Source organism: Taudactylus pleione, unplaced genomic scaffold, assembly GCF_031769625.1.
Source record: "Taudactylus pleione unplaced genomic scaffold, aTauple2 ptg000043l, whole genome shotgun sequence".
Classification (NCBI taxonomy): Eukaryota; Metazoa; Chordata; class Amphibia; order Anura; family Myobatrachidae; genus Taudactylus; species Taudactylus pleione.
Window position 1 is genome coordinate 8,976,279 of NW_028284445.1, and position 19,281 is coordinate 8,995,559.

The 19,281-nt window shown below is 49.5% G+C and overlaps 1 protein-coding gene across 1 annotated transcript in view; it reads right to left on the reverse strand.

Annotated features, from left to right (window-relative positions):
• Positions 1–19,281, reverse strand: part of BRCA2 (BRCA2 DNA repair associated) — a 79,392-nt gene that overhangs the window by 1,322 nt on the left and 58,789 nt on the right. The window contains exons 19-25 of the mRNA XM_088460239.1: positions 16,410–16,554; positions 15,737–15,861; positions 7,173–7,374; positions 5,767–5,933; positions 5,554–5,692; positions 4,281–4,537; positions 2,438–2,575 (exon numbers count right to left, since the gene is read on the reverse strand). Of these exons, the coding sequence (XP_088316365.1) occupies positions 2,438–2,575; positions 4,281–4,537; positions 5,554–5,692; positions 5,767–5,933; positions 7,173–7,374; positions 15,737–15,861; positions 16,410–16,554 (1,173 nt within the window). The remainder of the gene's footprint in view (positions 1–2,437; positions 2,576–4,280; positions 4,538–5,553; positions 5,693–5,766; positions 5,934–7,172; positions 7,375–15,736; positions 15,862–16,409; positions 16,555–19,281) is intronic.

Genomic DNA, 19,281 nt, shown 5'->3' on the forward strand with positions numbered 1-19,281 from the left:
TACACCAGCGCCATGGGCGTCGGAACGGGTGGGTGGGGGCAAAAAGGCGGCTTGTCCCCCAAACATCTCACAGGAGTGGCGGCCAGGGGCATAGAGAGCCACGCTGGGCCCCGGTAAAGAGGGGGCGTGGCCTAATCGTGGGAGGCGTGGCGTGGCCATGCCCCCTTGAAAAGATAAAAATATTGTTTTGTGCCGGGGAGGGGGGGCGCTGTGAGCCCCTCAGCCCGGCGCAAAGCCAGAGGGGGGCGCGATCAGAGTGATTGCCCTCCCCTTCAGGCATAGGAGATTGCTGTGGCTGCTGCTTAGCAGCCGCAAGCAATCTCCCACTGCAGCCCAGCACATGCTGTGTGCTGGGCTGCTGCAGAGGGAGGGAAGAGGGAGGGGGGGGCGGCACCGGACCCGGGCCCCCGCCAGGCCCCTCTGGAAGCCCGGGTAAACTGTACCCGCTCCCCCCCCCTCTCTGCGCCCATGGTGGCGGCCGCGGACTGTCAGTGCTGCACAGCCCCTGCACCGCATGGAGGAGGCGATGTAAAGAGCGGTCTATGTTAAAACACGGCACATTACACCCCCTCCTCTGTGCGGTACAGGGGCTCTGCAGCCTATTACTATAAAGCACAGCCCCTAACAACCTCCGGTCACCACTTAGGTAAGATGGCAGGAGGGGAAGAGAGGGGAGTGCAACATAAAATCGTTCTGATGCCCCTGACCAACGCATAACAGGTAAGTACAATAAGAAACTTTTGGCCTAGAGGTGCCGAGGAAAAAAAAATGCTGGTACTCTAGGGCAGTGGTTCCTCAGGATCCCACACAGTTCACTTTTTGCAGGTCACCCAGCAGGTGCACAGGTGTATTCATTAGTCACTGACACATTTTAAAAAAGATCTATAGGTGCAGCTATTTCACTTGTAATTATGTGAGGAGACCTGCAAAACATGCACTGTTTGGGGTCCTGAGGACAGAGTTTGAGAACCTGTGCTCTAGGGGCACCGTAATTCAAAAATACTTTTGGAACCACTGTTTATTCAGTTAACAAACCTGTGCACAAACATGCACTGTTAAGGTTCCACGAGGACCGGGTTGGGAAACACTGCATTAATGCTGGGTACACACTAGAGCAGTGGTTCTCAAACTCGGTCCTCAGGACCCCAAACAGTTCACATTTTCCAGGTCCCCTCGCACAGGTATATTCATTACTCACTGTCATTTTAAAAGATCCACAGGTGGAGCGAACTTCACCTGTGATTCTGTAAGGAGACCTGGAAAACATGCACTGTTTGGGGTCCTGAGGACAGAGGCCCTGATTCAGAGCCGGACGTTTTGACAGAGCGCTCGCTCTGAATCAGGGAGTTTTTTTTTTTTTTTTATGGAGCGGCCTCCTGGCCGCTCGCATTGCTGTGGGTTACCACCCACAGCTAATGTGAGTGGCCAGGATGATGGTCGCTATGGTCAAGACCATCGCGACCATCGGGCTTGCGACGAGACAATTGTGGTAGGGTTTCGTGGTCGCAAGCCCCAGAGAGCTTTCGGCACAAACAGAGCCGAAATCTCTCCCACTGACATCACAAGATGTCAGTGGGGCCGCCCCCAAACGGTAGGCATTCGCATGGGAACGTCTCCATCTGGGCAGTCACCCCCCCCGACCCGCCCACCAAAAGGGGGCGTGCTGTCACTCAACATCGACAGCACGCCCCCTTTGGTGCGAGACCCGGAGCGACGGATTGCCCGTGACTGTCCGAGTCTTGCGCATGCGCACGACAGAGCCGGCTCCCTCGTGCGCATGCGCTCTGGGCCACCATCGACCCTGTTGCGAGTGCTCGGCGCTTGCGACCGGGTCTGAATCAGGCCCAGAGAAAAGAACCTGTGCACTAAAGCGATATCTGCAAGATATGTAATTTCCAGACAAATTAGAACATAATATCGTGTGGATCGCACAGTGTGTACGCCCGATTGCGCGCTCCCGCGAGTTGTACATGACATCTTTTGATTGGCTGTGCTGCATGGTCAATGAAAAGTGTACGACCCCATGCTTCTAGATGGGGCCACTCATCGATATATAGTTCAGTATGTACGGGTGACCGCAATGTCGTACCATTGGTCACCCCGTCTGCCGGGATACACATTGTGTTGATGTGTACCAAGCCTAAGATAGTTTGCTGTATGAGAAGACAAATAGTTCTGAACCCTTCCACCGATTTCTCGGTTATGTAACACCTAGACGCAGTGGTGGCTAAATGATTTTGTCCTAGTTCAACAAAGCAGAGTATTAAACATTTCTCCTGGAAATATGTTATTTGACACGAGTCAGCGTGGATCTCTGCACTTTGTAGCGCAGCAAAGTATCACAAGGCAAATTGCTACCCACTAAATAATGTTGCTGGCTAAGCAATGCATTTAGGGGAAGAGTACAGTAGAAAATCAGACAGTACAGTGAACTTACGGAACTCCTGCTTCCGGCACATATTGGGGTGTGTGGATTCACAGTGCAGTGTGCAATAGATCGCCTTTCCTCTGGATGACGGACTTGCAGGATGTCCATCAGCTTGAGCTGCGCTTCATTGCAACACTCTTGGACAGACTGCATATAAAAAATTCTCCAATTAAGATTCTAATATCCAAACAGCTTTATTAGTGTCCTGCCATAGTATTAAACCTGCAACTGAGTACCCCATATGACTCCCCCACATATTTACACCAGCATAGAGTCCCCTCTCCTCTACATCATGTAAACCAGCATTACAACTCCAACATCATGACCAGGGGTTGGGCACGTGATGCCGGTGGTCAGAATCTTATAAGGGTTAGGATAGTGAAGTATCCTAAACCTAACCCTCCCCCCCTGCAGCCTAAACCTAACCCTCTCCCCCTGCAGCCTAAACCTAACCCTCTCCCCCTGCAGCCTAAACCTAACCCTCTCCCCCTGCAGCCTAAACCTAACCCTCTCCCCCTGCAGCCTAAACTTACCCCCCCACTGCAGCCTAAACCTAACCCTCTCCCCCTGCAGCCTAAACCTAACCCTCTCCCCATGCAGCCTAAACCTCTCCCCCTGCAGCCTAACCCTCTCCTCCTGCAGCCTAAACCTAAGCCCCCCCTGCAGCCTAAACCTAAGCCCCCCCTGCAGCCTAAACCTCCCCGCCTGCAGCCTAAACCTAACCCCCCCCCCTGCAGCCTAAACCTAACCCTCTCCCCTGCAGCCTAAACCTAACCCTCTCCCCCTGCAGCCTAAACCTAACCCTCTCCCCCTGCAGCCTAAACCTAACCCTCTCCCCCTGCAGCCTAAACCTAACCCTCTCCCCCTGCAGCCTAAACCTAACCCTCTCCCCCTGCAGCCTAAACCTAACCCTCTCCCCCTGCAGCCTAAACCTAACCCTCTCCCCCTGCAGCCTAAACCTAACCCTCTCCTCCTGCAGCCTAAACCTAAGCCCCCCCTGCAGCCTAAACCTCCCCGCCTGCAGCCTAAACCTAACCCTCTCCCCCTGCAGCCTAAACCTAACCCTCTCCTCCTGCAGCCTAAACCTAACCCTCTCCTCCTGCAGCCTAAACCTAAGCCCCCCCTGCAGCCTAAACCTCCCCGCCTGCAGCCTAAACCTCCCCGCCTGCAGCCTAAACCTAACCCTCTCCCCCTGCAGCCTAAACCTAACCCTCTCCTCCTGCAGCCTAAACCTAACCCTCTCCTCCTGCAGCCTAAACCTAACCCTCTCCTCCTGCAGCCTAAACCTAAGCCCCCCCTGCAGCCTAAACCTCCCCGCCTGCAGCCTAAACCTAACCCTCCCCGTCTGCAGCCTAAACCTAACCCTCCCCGCCTGCAACCTAATCCCTATACTTCCATATTCTGAGCGCTGGCATCCTGACAGCCAGGATCTAAACTACTTCCCATGATTAGCCCTGTGCCCCCTGCAATAATAAGGGTTACTGCTACCAGAGTACCTGGCAGTATGATGTGACACAAATGACTGTTCAGTAGTCTTCATTGGTGGCTAGCTGGAACTTAGTATTATTAATATACAACCATGTCTATGGCAGCAGTGAGCAGTGAGTGGCGTTGGGTGACATCGGCACAACTACAGTGTTATATGCCACACTTTTCACTTCCTATATTGGCCACAAAGCAGAAACCGGCAGAGGTGGGGGTAGTGTCACCGGCTACCACTGACATTTTCTGGCTAGAAAACACACAAAAAGCTGTATAAACTTGGGCCTCCAGCACAGACTATTGAAGCTCCAGAAAGGACATGTACAAGTTCTTCCAGTTTGGTATTTATATTTCTCTGTAGCATAGTTACCTGGACAGAATGGCGAAGTTTCTGAATTGCTTTTTGTAGATGATGCTCTTTGGGATTTGCAACAACAAAGGATAGATCTCCAGCAAACACTATAGGAATTCCAGACACATATTCCGATCTCCAGTACAGGTTACCAGCAGCGATAAATGTACATGGCTTAGTGACCTCTTCCAGGGACAGCTGTCCTAAGTCGGTCCAGAATTTTATTGCTACAACAGTATAAGTGTCATCAGATAGATAAACCATTGGAGCAGCACCTGGGGGGGAAATATTTTTACTTTACTATTTTATCATAAGGAAAAAAGATGAAATATACAAATAGTTAACCCTGTATCCACTTTAATGGGTTGAATGACCAACGGTAAAAACAATTACAGTTTACAACACATTGTATTCAATTCATCATGTAGGTTTTCCACGTTTGGAGCTAAAGCTAGGCTTACACCATAAACTTTTAAATGTAATGTATTCTAAAAGGGAAACAGACCTACAACAGGAATTCCCTGTGACCACCACATACACACTCACTCCATACAGATTCAGCAATATCCTGGTACGGTGGCCGGGGCCATCTGTAGGACAGCTGTATAGCTGAAGGATACCAGCCAGCTCCTGATTTAATAGCTGTGGCACCATCCAATCAGGAGTAGGCGCACTGCGTCTTTCACACATGGTTACAGCACCGCTCCCAACAGAGGTCTCGGGTCAACAGAAGGTCTAAAAAATTAATACATGTTTCCCTTTTATGTGCTATGATAGCATTCCGATACCTCCCTTGATATACAGTAATGCTGCCCATCCACTACTAGATGCGGGGACGAAAGCACGATTACGACGCCGTCGTCTCCCGCGGGGTGAAGTGCTTACACTGAATGTTCAGACGTTCAGTGAACCAGATCAATCATCCCCGAACATGGCAACCTGACGGCGATCATCAGGTTGCCATGACGGCGATCATCAGGTTGACCGTCATGTTCGGGCGATGACTGATGTTAAAAACGACCAGCGGGTGCGCGCATCGCTGGTCATTTTTATAATTTTACTGTCCGATTGCAGACGATTACCAAGTGATGACGACGGTCGTTATCGCTCAATCGCTAGGTTTAATCGCCTAGTGGATGGTCAGCATAAGTAGAGATGCTAGACTGCTTTCTTTATCAACTATGCAAGCAGTATCCCTAACATATTCCTTTAAAAGCAGTGTTATCTGTAAGATGACAGTGTAATCATAATATTACATTGTTTACTGACCCAGGATTGTAAATAGTCAAACCTGTTTTTTGCTGTGTGGAGACAACCAACCCCACCACGTCCACCTCTCCATAGGCAGCTGGGAAACTAGGCTTCAGAAACCAGCTGAACTCTGTCACTTGTCTCTCTGTATAAATCTGCTCCAAGATATTCTGTGAGGCCTGAAAGAAAGCAGTAATGAGCAGGTGTAGGACGTTCTGGGAGCATCTCCCCCTCCTCTCCCAGCCCAGCTCACCTGCAGCTGCTGAAACTGCGTCTTCTTTGTGGCAGTCAGCTGGACTCCTGCGGTGGTCGATTTGCTTTTTGACTGGGAAGCCGCCAGCTGGTACATTTTGTAACGAGCCCCCTCTCTTAGTAGTGACACTACATCAGGTAGCGGACGCCATATGTTTAATGTGCAGGCTGTAAAAAGGGGCATTAAAAAGAACTCTTACAGAAATAAAAATATTTCATGGTGTGCTTATAGGAATTACGGCTCACGAAGCCTACGTATTGCTCTTCCTCCCCTATTTACACTGCTAAGGTCATTTTATTCTACACTATAAAACAGGGATAGATTTGGTTTGTTTATAGCAGTAGAATATTCATGTATGCAATGTGAGATAAGTCACTGATGCCATCTGGGTAAATATATATCGTTCTGGGAATAAGTGTGGATGGTAACGCTCTGGTCAGTGCATTTTCATGCTATTTCAAGAGGAACATACTAATGAAGTCACATTAAGGGGGTGCAGTTATTTTCCCTGTAATTATAGATACTTTATCTATTCCCCGATTTTGCTTTGCAGCCTTTTGCAAAATAAAAAGTGTAATTTCATATTTAAAATCCATTATAAACCGCTATATCCACCTCCACATTTACAAGTCTCTGTCTAAAGCCAAGTACACACTATACTACTGTGCGACCCAGCGTTGCGATGTAACAATATACTGCGTCGCCATACACACTTCTAGACAGTCCGACATCGGCCATGGAATAGTCCCATATGATGTACAGCACATCCGATTGAATGATTCAATGAACGACGGCAGTAAACAAAGGCTTGGGTGTACACACTATACGATGTATATGATAGATCGTTCAGATCCACGTTGGAACAATATATATCAGACCATAGATCATGTCGTGTGTACCCAGCATGATATAATCACAGCATATAAGTAGTATCTACTGTGACATCACCAGCACTGCCCTGGTGGATTAATCCACCAATCAGCAGACTATACAGGGAGAGATTTATCTAACCCTCTAAGGAGGACAAGAGGAGGTGTTGTCCATAGCAACCAGATTCTAGCTATCATTGTATCGAATGTGCTAGACAAGTGATAGAATCTGATTCGTTGCTATGGTCAACATCTCCCTTTGTCCTCTTTAGAAGGTTTGATAAATCTCCCCCATAGACTTATCGAATAGACTGCAAGCCAATCACAGAACTTCTTCCTAAGAATATACATACATATATATATATATATATATATATATATATTTATATATTACACACACACACACACACACACACATATATATATATATATATATATATATATATATAAATAAAAATAATTTTACTCATTAATATACAAAATGTCAATTCATAATTATTCACAATGGTGTCTTTTAGTTGGTGACTGAAATTGCACCTGAAGCATTGTCATGGTCTTTGTAGTCCACAATCCTCATCTTCCATACAGGAGTAACATCCCTCCTTGCACAGCCAGCAGCTCCCTGTTCAGCAGACTCAATGGCTTTCCTGAATTCAGCCTGGATCTGGGCTTGCTTCTTATCATTCAGTGCTTGTCTGTGATGGTTTAGTGTCCTGAGCTGCTCACTACTCAGACAAGACTGACAATGATGGTTATTCAGATTTAAAGGGACCATTTCAGCAAACACCAATCTTTGTGTAATTGAAAAGGCATACATAATCTACACAGGCGGGTTCTGTATCCTGCACAAGTGAATGTTAGATATGAACATATCTTTGTAAAAATGCACATTTGGCTTCCCCCTTATAGTAAGGCTCTACACTCTACAGCAGGGGTATTCACCATGCGGCCCTGCAGCGGTTGTGAAACTACACATCTCAGCATGCCCTGCCACAGTTTTGCTATTAGGCCATGCTGTGATGTTTTGTTCCACATCAGCGGGAGGTCTGCATGTTGAATACGCCTGCTTTATAGAGTAGAACCTGGTCACTATCTCTTCTGGCCTCATCTACACTGCTTAGCCAATAAAAAAAGTTCTAATCAATTTATAATCTCAATTCTTTTTCCAATACCAACTTGAAAGGAGATGGCATACTGGCCTCTAAGGGCTTGAACACAACCAATGCAGTCTGTGGAAGGCCAGAAAGCACAGGATAGCTTGAGGTTTATGGGATCATACACAGACGTAAGCAACCATGTTATCTCCTCCATGCAAACTGAGCGGAGTGGATGCATTTGTCCATGCATCTCAGGCTGAATGTGTGTGTACATAACTCAAAATGCCACATATTCATTTGGCACACAAGATTAACTCACTATCAATACAGATCGCCAACGCATGAGACTCATAATAATATGAGATATGGTAAGAACTTACCCTTGTTATCTCTATTTCTACGAAGTCCATAGGGTTCCACAGGATACCTTGGGGTATAGGTGTGACGTCAGTCATCGGGCACCATAGAGTTAAGCTTTCAGCCTCCCAGGATGCACTAGGGTCCCCCTCCTATACCCCGCCAGCGAGCCAAGGCACCTCAGTTAGTTACCAAGCCATAGGCCGGAGGAGGAGAAGGAAGAAAGAGAAAAAAGATCTGGACACACACAAGAATCACATTCTCACCAGAGGGAGACGGAAAAACTGGTGACCAGAGCAAAGCCCATCTACAGCACAGGTGCGACAGGGCGGGAGTCCTGTGGAACCCTATAGACTTCGTAGAAATAGAGATAACAAGGGTAAGTTCTTACCATATCTCATATTTTCTACTTCAGGGTCCATAGGGTATCCACAGGATACCTTGGGGATGTCCCAAAGCAGTATCCTTTAAGGGTGGGGACGCTCCTGTGCAGAAAGGAGAATCCGCCGCCCGAAGGAAGCATCCTGAGAGGCGAAGGTGTCAAACCTGTAATACCTCACGAAGGTATGGACAGAGGACCACGTAGCAGCCTTGCAGATCTGGACTGCAGAGGCACCACGTCGAGCTGCCCATGAAGGACCCACAGACCTAGTGGAATGAGCCCTCACAGAGGATGGAACCGGCAGGCCATCATGAAGATAAGCTTCTGAAATGACCATACGGATCCAAGCTGCCAAAGTTTGCTTTGAAGCAGGCCAACCCTTTTTACGGAAGCCATAGAGGACAAACAAGGCGTCCGACTTCCTAAACGAAGAAGTGCAGTCAACATAAGTCCTTAAGGCCCGCACAACATCCAAAGAGGCCTCACCCACTGACAGACCAGGTGAGTTAAAGGCCGGAACAACGATTTCCTCGTTAACATGAAACTGGGAAACAACTTTGGGAAGAAACTCGGGCCGAGTGCGGAGCACTGCCCTGTTCCCATGAAAAACCAAGAAAGGGGGTTTACAAGAAAGAGCCCCTAAATCAGAAACATAGACAGAAGGAAAACAGTCTTCGATATTTAAGATCCACTGAGCCCAGTGGTTCAAACGGCGGTCCCTGGAGAGCCCTCAGGACCACAGCCAAATCCCAAGGCGCCACAGGTGGAACAAAGGGCGGCTGAATGCGGAGAACACCTTGCATAAAGGTGCGCACATCCGGGATTGTAGCAATCCTACGGTGAAACCAGACAGACAGGGCCGAAACCTGTACCTTCAAAGAAGCAAGGCGAAGCCCATGATCTAGTCCCGCTTGTAGGAAGGCGAGTATCCGAGACAGACGAAATTCCCGCGGTGCATAACCTCTCGGTCGACACCACTGGAAGAACGTATGCCACACGCGATGGTATATCCTCGCGGAAGACGGCTTCCGAGCTCGTAACATGGTACGCACCACAGAGCTGGAAAACCCCCTGGACCTCAGCATGGCTGTCTCAACAGCCACGCCGTCAAAGACAGCCGAGTCAGGTCCGGGTGAAGACAAGGACCCTGTGACAGAAGGTCCGGTCGTAGCGGCAACCGTAGAGGACTGTCCACGGACAGACCCTGAAGGTCTGAGAACCAGTGCCGTCTGGGCCACGCGGGAGCTATCAACAGGAGCGTCCCTCCTTCCTGTTTGAATTTCCGGATTACCCGTGGAAGAAGGGAGACCGGAGGGAACAGGTATGTGAACCGGAACGTCCACCGGACGGACAGAGCATCCACCAGAGACGCCCCTTCATCTCTTGTGCGAGACCCGTACACCGGCAACTTGTTGTTGTGCCGGGACGCCATGAGGTCGATCTCTGGAAGACCCCATCTGTCCACCAGCAGTTGAAAAACGTCCGGGTGCAGGGACCATTCCCCCGGATGAACGTCCTGGCGACTTAGAAAGTCCGCCTCCCAATTTAGCACTCCCGGGATGAAGACCGCTGATATGGCCGGAAGATTGTGCTCCGCCCATACCAGGTTCCGAGAGACCTCCACGAGAGCCGCCCGACTTCGGGTTCCTCCTTGCCTGTTTATGTAGGCCACGGTGGTAGCATTGTCCGACTGGACCTGTACCGGACGACCCTGGAGAACCCGATGTGCCTGCTAGAGAGCATTGAAGACCGCACGGAGTTCCAAGATATTGATTGGAAGCTCCGCTTATGTCGGCGTCCACCTGCCCTGGAACAAGTGTGGACCCGAAACTGCTCCCCAGCCCCGAAGACTGGCGTCCGTTGTCAACAGGACCCAATTTGGAACCCAGAACGGACGTCCCTTGTTGAGATGGGTCGTCTGCAACCACCAGGCAAGGGACAGGCGAACCTCCGGGGTGAGCACAATCGTCTGGGACTTTAGAGACTGAAGCAGCCCGTTCCACTTGGACAGGATCAGGTGCTGCAGAGGTCTGGAGTGAAACTGGGCATATTCCACCATGTCGAACACCAACACCATGGAGCCCAGTAACCTCATCGCCAAGTATAGAGACACCCGGCGGCTGTGCAGACAACTGCGCACCCTCGACTGTAAAGCAGAGATCTTCTCCTCCGTCACGAAGATCCTTTGCTGTTCCGAGTCCAATAAGGTTCCGAGGTGCAGAATCCGCCGAGACGGGATTAGAGTGGACTTCTGCCAGTTGATTAGCCAGCCGTGCCGTTGCAGTAGCGCAATGGTCAGGTCCAAGTGGCGTAGAAGGAGCACTGGAGATCCTGCCACCAATAAAAGGTCGTCCAAGTACGGCAACATGCGGACTCCCTGCAGCCGCAGAGAAGCCGCCATGACCGTCATCACCTTGGTGAACACACGTGGTGCTGTCGCCAGGCCAAAAGGTAACGCCCGAAACTGGAAGTGGTCGCTGCGGATTGCAAACCTGAGGAACTGTTGATGGCGCAAAAGAATAGGGACATGCAGGTAAGCGTCCTGTATGTCCAATGACACCATGTAGTCCCCAGGTTCCAGCGCCAGAATGATGGACCGTAGGGTCTCCATCCGAAACTTCGGAACCCGCAAAGACTTGTTGAGAACCTTGAGGTTGAGAATCGGACGATACGACCCATTGGGTTTCTGTACCAAAAAAAGATTTGAATAGAAACCCTGGCCCCTCTGGGAGAATGGAACAGGCACTATAACTCCAGCCTGGAGCATAGTGTGCAATACCTTCCGCAGCTCCGTAGCCTTGTTCCGGTCTGATGGTAGACCCGTGGTGAAGAATCGAGCCGGGGGTCTGTGCCGGAAAGAGAGGGCGTACCCGTGGGAGACCACCTCGAGAACCCAAGTGTCTGTCGTAGTGACCGACCAACACTGGGCGTACTGCAGGAGGCGGCCTCCCACTTTGGGATCCCCCAAAGGGAGGCCCGGACCGTCAGGCCGCAGGCTTGTCATCTGGCTTAGGGGCCGGACGTCTGGTACTCCATGCCTGCTTCCGGGGCTTGGCCGATTTTCTTAGGGCCAGCCTGTCGAGGAAAAGACTGTGGTTTGGGCCTGCCCTGGGCCCTATAAGACCGAAAGGACGATGATCCAGAACCAGAAGGAGCAGCGGCCGACGGGAGACAAGCCGATTTGGCTGCCGCCAGCGTGGCCACAATCTTGTCCAGATCTGGACCGAAGAGAACTTCTCCAGTAAATGGCAACGCCTCCAAACCCTTTTTGGAATCTGCGACCGCCTTCCAGGATCGCAGCCACAAGGTGCGACGAGCAGCCACCGTTGCTGAAGAAATTCTGGACACCAGAGTACTAATGTCTAAGGCCGCCTCGTTGATATAAGTGGCCGAATCACGGAGATTACCAATCAACTCCGCCTGTTCGGCCGGACAGTCGGAATCAAAAGACGCCTCTAATGAATCTGCCCAGCGCTCTGGCAACCCAGCAAATGACCATAGCCGGCCCCCCCCGCAAGGGAATAAGCGGACTTCAGGCAGATCTCCACCTTGCGGTCCGTAGCATCCTTAAGGGAGGACATGGATGGCATCGGCAATGTGGCACTACGGACAAGACGGGTCACCTGTGGAGGGGATTCCCACTTTGCAAAATAATTATCCGCAAACTGATAAGCCACTGCCAGGCGCCTCTGCGGCTGGTATCTTTTGCCAGGCTGTTTCCACGCCTCCTCTAAATGGTCCACTAACTGACCCGAAAGAGTAAAGACTGTGGCATCGCCCTTCACATCTTTAAAAAAGGCATACTTTGATTTAGCCGCTGGGGGAACTTCGTCCTCAATCACCAAGGCTGTGCGGACTGCCCGAATAAGTCCAGGAATATATACCTTGGACTTAGCGTCAGCGTCCTTAGTATGGAGAGGTTCCTGATCATAAGGATCCAGAATCTCCCCATCATCAGACGTCCCCTCGTCATCCTCATAAGGAGCCGACAGAGACGCCACCGGCCGTTTATGTGGTCGCATCACAGACTCCCCTTGCAACACATCCGACAAGTGCTGTACAGAACTCGTAAGGGAGTTAACCCACGCCGGCTCCTGAGAAACCGGGAGCGGGGAAATAGGGAGACTGTGGGGTACCACCAATTGTCGTGGGAAACCCTGCATGGGTGACGACACCACTGACTGCTGGGACAAACCCATCGACGGAAAAGCGGGCTGCGGAGCTAACTGGCCCACTAAGGTTGTAAGCGCCTGAGCGAAACAAGCCCAGGGCGGCTCCTGTACCAGTGCTGTAACCGTAATAGGCCGCGCCATAGGCAAACACTGCCGGCAGAGGCCCTCCGCGCTACCCTCCCCCTCCGCTAACGGTACTTTACACGTAGCACACTGTAGTCGGAGAGGAAAATCACTTTCAGACATGATGGCACCAAGTATGTGACCCCTCTCACCAATTATATATTAAATAGGCGAGAGACCACCCTGCAGCACCGCACCGCAAGGGCTTAGCAGAAAGGACAGGGACAGTAATAAAGCTGACAGTTAGAAGAAAAGTTACAGGCAGCAGCGCTAGCACAGTCACATACAATGCAAAGAAAAATCAATTCCTGCACTAACAGCGCTGATCACTCAACTATGCAGACACAGGGCCTGGTAGGACACAGCGCAGCATACACAGACCTGACCCAAATCGGAGGAGAGGTATGCGGGGGGACCCAGACCACGATGCTTCCGTCCAGCGCTTCCAGCAGCGTTCACCATGCGTTGGAAAGATAGCCGCCGAGGAGCAGAGAGGAGGCTGGCCTGGGGGAGGAGCGCTACTACAGGACCAGTCGTCAGTGTGCAGAGAGGGCTGTGTGCAGCGGGGGAGGCACCGGCTGTGAGACAGGGAAGGCACGCTCCCCTGGTATGCATTTAACCCCCGGGACGCCGCAGCGCTACCGCTCTGCTGCGGTCCGCTGTCCCAGGGGGTAGTGGAAGCGCAGGTTCAATACCTGGCTCCACGCTGCAGCCAGTCCCCAGGGAGCCCCCTGCCTGGGGACTCTGGACCATGTGACAGCGGGACCCACCGCGGGACCCCGCTGCTTACCTGCTGTCCCCCTTGAATCCGGCCATGGTCCGGAACATCTGGGGTCACCGCTAGCTGTGACCCCAGATGCTCACCAGCATCCCCGGATCGGTACCGACGTTCTGGTACCGGCGGGGGTGTAGGGAAGACAGCATGGACAACAGGGCTGACTGTCCATGCTGTTCATCCAGATGTGCAGCCACAGCTGCATGAAGAAAAAGCTTCAGGGGCTCTTCTAGCCCCCACTCCAACAGGTGCACCCGACTCCGGCCGGGCACCAAACTAAACTGAGGTGCCTTGGCTCGGGGGCGGGGTATAGGAGGGGGACCCTAGTGCATCCTGGGAGGCTGAAAGCTTAACTCTATGGTGCCCGATGACTGACGTCACACCTATACCCCAAGGTATCCTGTGGATACCCTATGGACCCTGAAGTAGAAAGAATCACATTGTACATATTATAATAGCACTATAAATACAATAGTGCTAATAATAGTTTACACTGAAGTGCCAAAAGACATGCGATAAATGCCTAGTACCGTGTAGGACAATCCACCCCCCCTAGCCTGGGAGAAATACAGCAACTCGACATGGCATCTATTCCACAAGTGTATGGAAGACCTCTGGAGAGATGGTGACCCATGCCATCTGGAGAGCTTCCCACAGCTCCCCGATATTTGTAGGTGCAGGATCTTGGGTGTGAATGGATCTATTAACCACATCCCATGAATGCTCGAGTGGGCTCATGTCAGGTGAACTTATTGGCCACACCATTCGTCGGAACTCTAAAAAATGATCCTCAAACCAATTCCGGACAATTTGGGATCGATGACACGGTGCATTATCCTGCTGGAATATTCCATCGTTAAGGCAATTGTGGCCAGAACTGCTGGTCACAACCATTGAGTACCCATGGTCGGCCACTGTGCTGTCCACAGTTAGGTATACCCAGTACACACGACACCATAGATCGAAGAATGTTGAATGTCCGGACAACTTCGGAAATGGAAGTCCCATCCATTGGGCACCCACTACCATGCCCTGCTCGAACTCTGATAATTCACGCCACCTTGCCAAGAGCAGCCTAGACAGTGTTCAAACTGACTCATGAGATGTCAGATTACAAGTGTTGCAGGTCTGGGCATTTCCAAGAAGTCAGTACGGTGACGCCACCTACCATTACCTTTACATACTGCTATCCCATTACTTTTGGCACTTCAGTGTACAAGAGGCTCTATCACTAATTTGGAGTTTCAAAGTGGACACTGGTAGACGGGGCATGGGTCTCAAGCAAGATTAACATAAACGTAAATGTGAACCATCAAATTCTGGTATATGCCCATCTGAATTGTGACATCTGTGTACTGATGGTTGGCCATTTGAGTCATCACCTATCTAAGCTGATGACAACTGTAAATCATATTTGGTCCTTCCGGCCATAAGCCCTCTTTTGTCATCCTTCTATTAAAGCTGATCTCACCCCTCACTCCTACAGCTTAGGTAGCAGGTCAGCCTGTAACTGGAAGGGGATGTTCCCGCAGCAGCATGACTGACTAGCCCAATGCTTTAGCCGTGAGAACATGTCATACTGGCGCTCTCATCTAATATGTGAGGTTATGCTTCCCTGAAAAGGAAATGTGCAGTACTATTGTGGTAACTAATAACCACTTGTGAGGCCACGAAAGCTTCCATCTTGCCTATTACTGGACTGATGCTTGGTCTACTATCGACTTATTCTACTAGATTAAAGTATTGAAGAATCAAAAAAATAATAAATAAATCAACCACCTAAAGTTAATCTGAGTTGTTGTATCTATTTATATAGAGTTACACATTATTACGCACTTCTATCAGCTGGTGCTAACTCGTATATTCCCCTATGCTGAGAGATTAGTTTTAGGTCAGAATTCCAAGACCCTGAAAATAATTATTTCCAAAAGAAATATTACTTCTCTGCCCTCAGCAGACTGCAAACATGCATTCTGGGACTTCGCTTGGTGCCCCTACCTAAACCTTGTGCATTTCTAAGACACCCGATATTGAACGACTTTGGGAACATTACTACAAATGCCAGGGTCAGTTCTTTATGTCCTCTGTTTCTCTGAATGGTCCCAACACTGCATGATGTTACAGGCACCTGGAATGAGCTGTACGACTACAGTAAATCTGCACACTCTACACCACAGCTGCCAGCATAATCTTACCTCCAGGTAGTCAGGGTCAGGCTCATTATAAATGGCTTCGTAGATTTCGGCACCATCTTGAAGCGCAGTAATTTGAGGTAGACTTAAAGAACGGCATTTGGATCCTTTGTTCCCCCTAGCACATGCTAAACAAAAGCGAATACTTTATTTACTAGTGTGCTGTACATACAGAATAAATAATGCCCCTTTACCAAGATGCCAAAAATATAAACTCCTCTTTATAAAATGCTTGTGTAAGGAAAAACAACAGTATTAGTGCAACCAGAACAGCAATTGCCACAGAAATATTGCAGGGCTATCTGCTGACTATAATGTAGTGTTCTTTAATATGACCCTTCCAATGCCAATTATGCAGTTTCAATGGCCTGGAGCACAATTAGGAGGCCAAAGAATTAGAAACCAACACCTTGGGTGTCAGGAGGGACTAATCATCAATTATATAAATGGGGAAAGCCAACTTGGAGATCAAGTAAAAAAAAGAAAAGTCCTCAACAACGCACTTATTTGGCGTCCCTGCAAGCCGCAATAACTTTAGCCAAAGTAGCTAAAGTATCATGAAGATAAGCAATCCCTATCTGACTCAAGAGCAAAGTTTGCTTGGTTATTGTAATAAATAAAAATGGTTTGTCAACTCCATGCAATGATCAGTAGGTTTCTAAAATATAAGTCATACCTTCTTGCTGTTCAAACTGTTCCTGAATCTTGGCGATTAATATTTCAAGATTTTTTTCCTGCTTTCCAGAGTGCCTCTCCGCCTCTCTCTCCTCTGCTCGGTCATTGCGGAACACATAAGTACCATTGGCCATTTTTTCCATCCACTGAAAAGAGAAAGTTGTTTTGAAAAGGTTAACTATTTCTGTAATCAAGTAGTGTCATAATAAGTAACAGCCATAAGGATATTACAGGAGGTAACAAATAAAAAAAAAAAAAAAAACAGGATTTTGGTACTTATCAGTAAAATCCCTTTCTCCTGGGGTATAAACTATGCTGTGTAGAGCCTGGGCACTTTAAATCTTGAGATATTTGGGCTTGGCTCCTCCCCCTCTATACCCCACCTGACCTTAGTAGAGATGGGAGGAAAAACAGTAGTAAAAAACAATTTAACTAAGTCACCAAAGACGTCACAATGACAGCAACAGCCCCCAAACATAACCATGGACACTGAAAAGAGTAGCGCAGGGATGGTGTCCAGTGTCCCCCATGTAATCAGAGAAAGGTATTTTACTAGCAAGTACCAAAAGCCTGTTTTCTCCTTCATCCACTGGGAGACACTGGAGATACACTGGGGACATCCCAAAGCAGTCCTCCCAGGAGGGAGTGTGCTGTGGATGCACAAAGCTCCCAGTGCCCAAAGATAGCCTCATTGGATGCAAAAGTGTTGAAACAATAGAATTTGACAAAAGTATGCACAGAATACCAGGTGGCAGCCCAACACAGATGAGCAGAGGAAGCCCCATGGCAAGCAGCCCAAGAAGCGCCCACTGAGAGTGGAATTATCCAAAACTCGGAAAGGTCCTCGGGTAATGCAAGCCTGTTGAATAACCTCTCAGGTTGTTAGTTTCGAAACTGGCCAACCCTTCTTGTGGAAATCCTAGATGACAAACAAAGCATCAGTCTTCTGTAATGTCGCAGTACAGGAAACAAAGCCAAAGGGCCCTTACTGCATCCAAAGAATGAGTAGAAGAATCTCGGCTAGGGAGGACAGGAACCACAACAGGCTGAATTATATAAATTTGGAAGCAACCTTTGGAAAAAAGGAAGGAGATGTACGAAGTTACACACTGTCATTATGAAAAACCAGATACGGAGACCGATACGATAAGGCACTTAGGGCCTGATTCAGACCCACTCGCGAGCGGCTGTCCGCTCGCAAGTGGGTCGATGGTGTGCACTGAGCATGCGCACGACGGAGGGAGCTCCGTCGTGCGCATGCGCGAGACGCGACGAGCGAAGGACTTTCCTTCGCTCGTTGTGTCTGATCAAAGGGGGCGTGCTGTCGATGTTGATTGACAGCACGCCCCCTTTGGTGGGCGTGCCTCCCAGACGGGGCCGTTCCCAAGGGAACGCCTACCGTCAGAAGCCTGCCCCACTGACATCACTAGTGATGTCAGTGGGAGTGATTTTGGCTCTGATAGAGCCAAAATCACTCCGGGCCTTGCGGTTGAGAAACTCAACCGCAGGCTCCGGCTCGCAGTGGCGATGGTCAAGACCATCGCGACCATCAACCTGCACGCTCGTATAGGTTGTGGGTGGTGACCCACAGCTATACGAGCGTCCAAGAGGACGCTCCATAATTATGGAGGACGGCTCTGAATGAGGGCCTTAGCTCAGACACTCTCGTGGCTGAAGAAATGGGTAGGAGAAAGACAGGCAGTCTTCCAAACGAGAACTTTTAATTCCACCGATTCAAAGTGATCAGATAATAAAAATTGCAAGACCCACGTATCCGTAGAAGGATGAAACTGGAGAACCCCTTGCAAAAAAGTCTGGGTTGCAAGAAGCAAGGCTAAGCGCCTCTGGAAAAAGACAGACAATGCCGAAAGGATTTTAAGTGCAGACCCACCTGTAAAAACACTAGTAGGCGTGAAAGCTGATAACGGGGGAAACTCACGTCTTTTACACCAGACAACATAAGCTCGCCGAATGCAATGGTAATGTGCAGCAGAGACCAGGTGACGAGCGCGCAGCATAGTTGGAAGAACTGCGTCCGGAATACCTTGTGTCCTTAGGATTGATGCTCAACAGTCGCGCCGTTAAACGTGGTTGACTTAAGGTGAGGTGGAGCGGTCCTTACTGCAATAGGTCTGGACGAAGTGGAAGAGGCCACTGTTAGTCTATCAACAGATCTCGCAGATCTGATAACCATGCTCGATGTGGAAAATTCGGAGATACTAGGATCACAGTTGTCTGTTCCCGCCTTGATGCATTTTATGACCCGTGGTAGAAGCGGAAGCAGGTAAAATTTGACGAAAAGACCATGGCAGAGTTAGGGCATCTGCTGCCAGAGGTCCACATCCGGCAGGCCACAACGAGATACCAGGGACTAGAAAACTTCAGGATGAAGAGCCCACTCTCGAGGATGAAGATACTAGTGACTGAAGTAATCAGTCTCCCAATTTGTGATGCCGGGATGAATACGGAAGCTATGGGCGAATCATGATATTCCAAAAAGGGAAGGATTCGTACAGTTTCCTTCATAAATAGGGAACTTTTCATTCTCCCTTGTTGATAGTTTTATGCCACCACCATGGTAAGGTCCAACTGGACCTTTACTAGATGTCCATGAAGGAGATGATACGCCAAAAGAAAGGAGTTAAAGATTACCCTGAGTTCCAGGACGTTAATGCTTACTTATGAGACCAAATACCCCGAAACTGGTTTTGAAGAACCAGTGCCCACCAGCCCTGGAGACTGGCATCCGTGGTCACTAAGGTCTAATCCCAAATTGAGAACACGCGACAGACTCGGAGAGTGGATGGGGTTTAATAACCAGAGGAGGGATAGATGGGTCAGAGGGGATAGACAAATCATTTTGAATAGGTGAA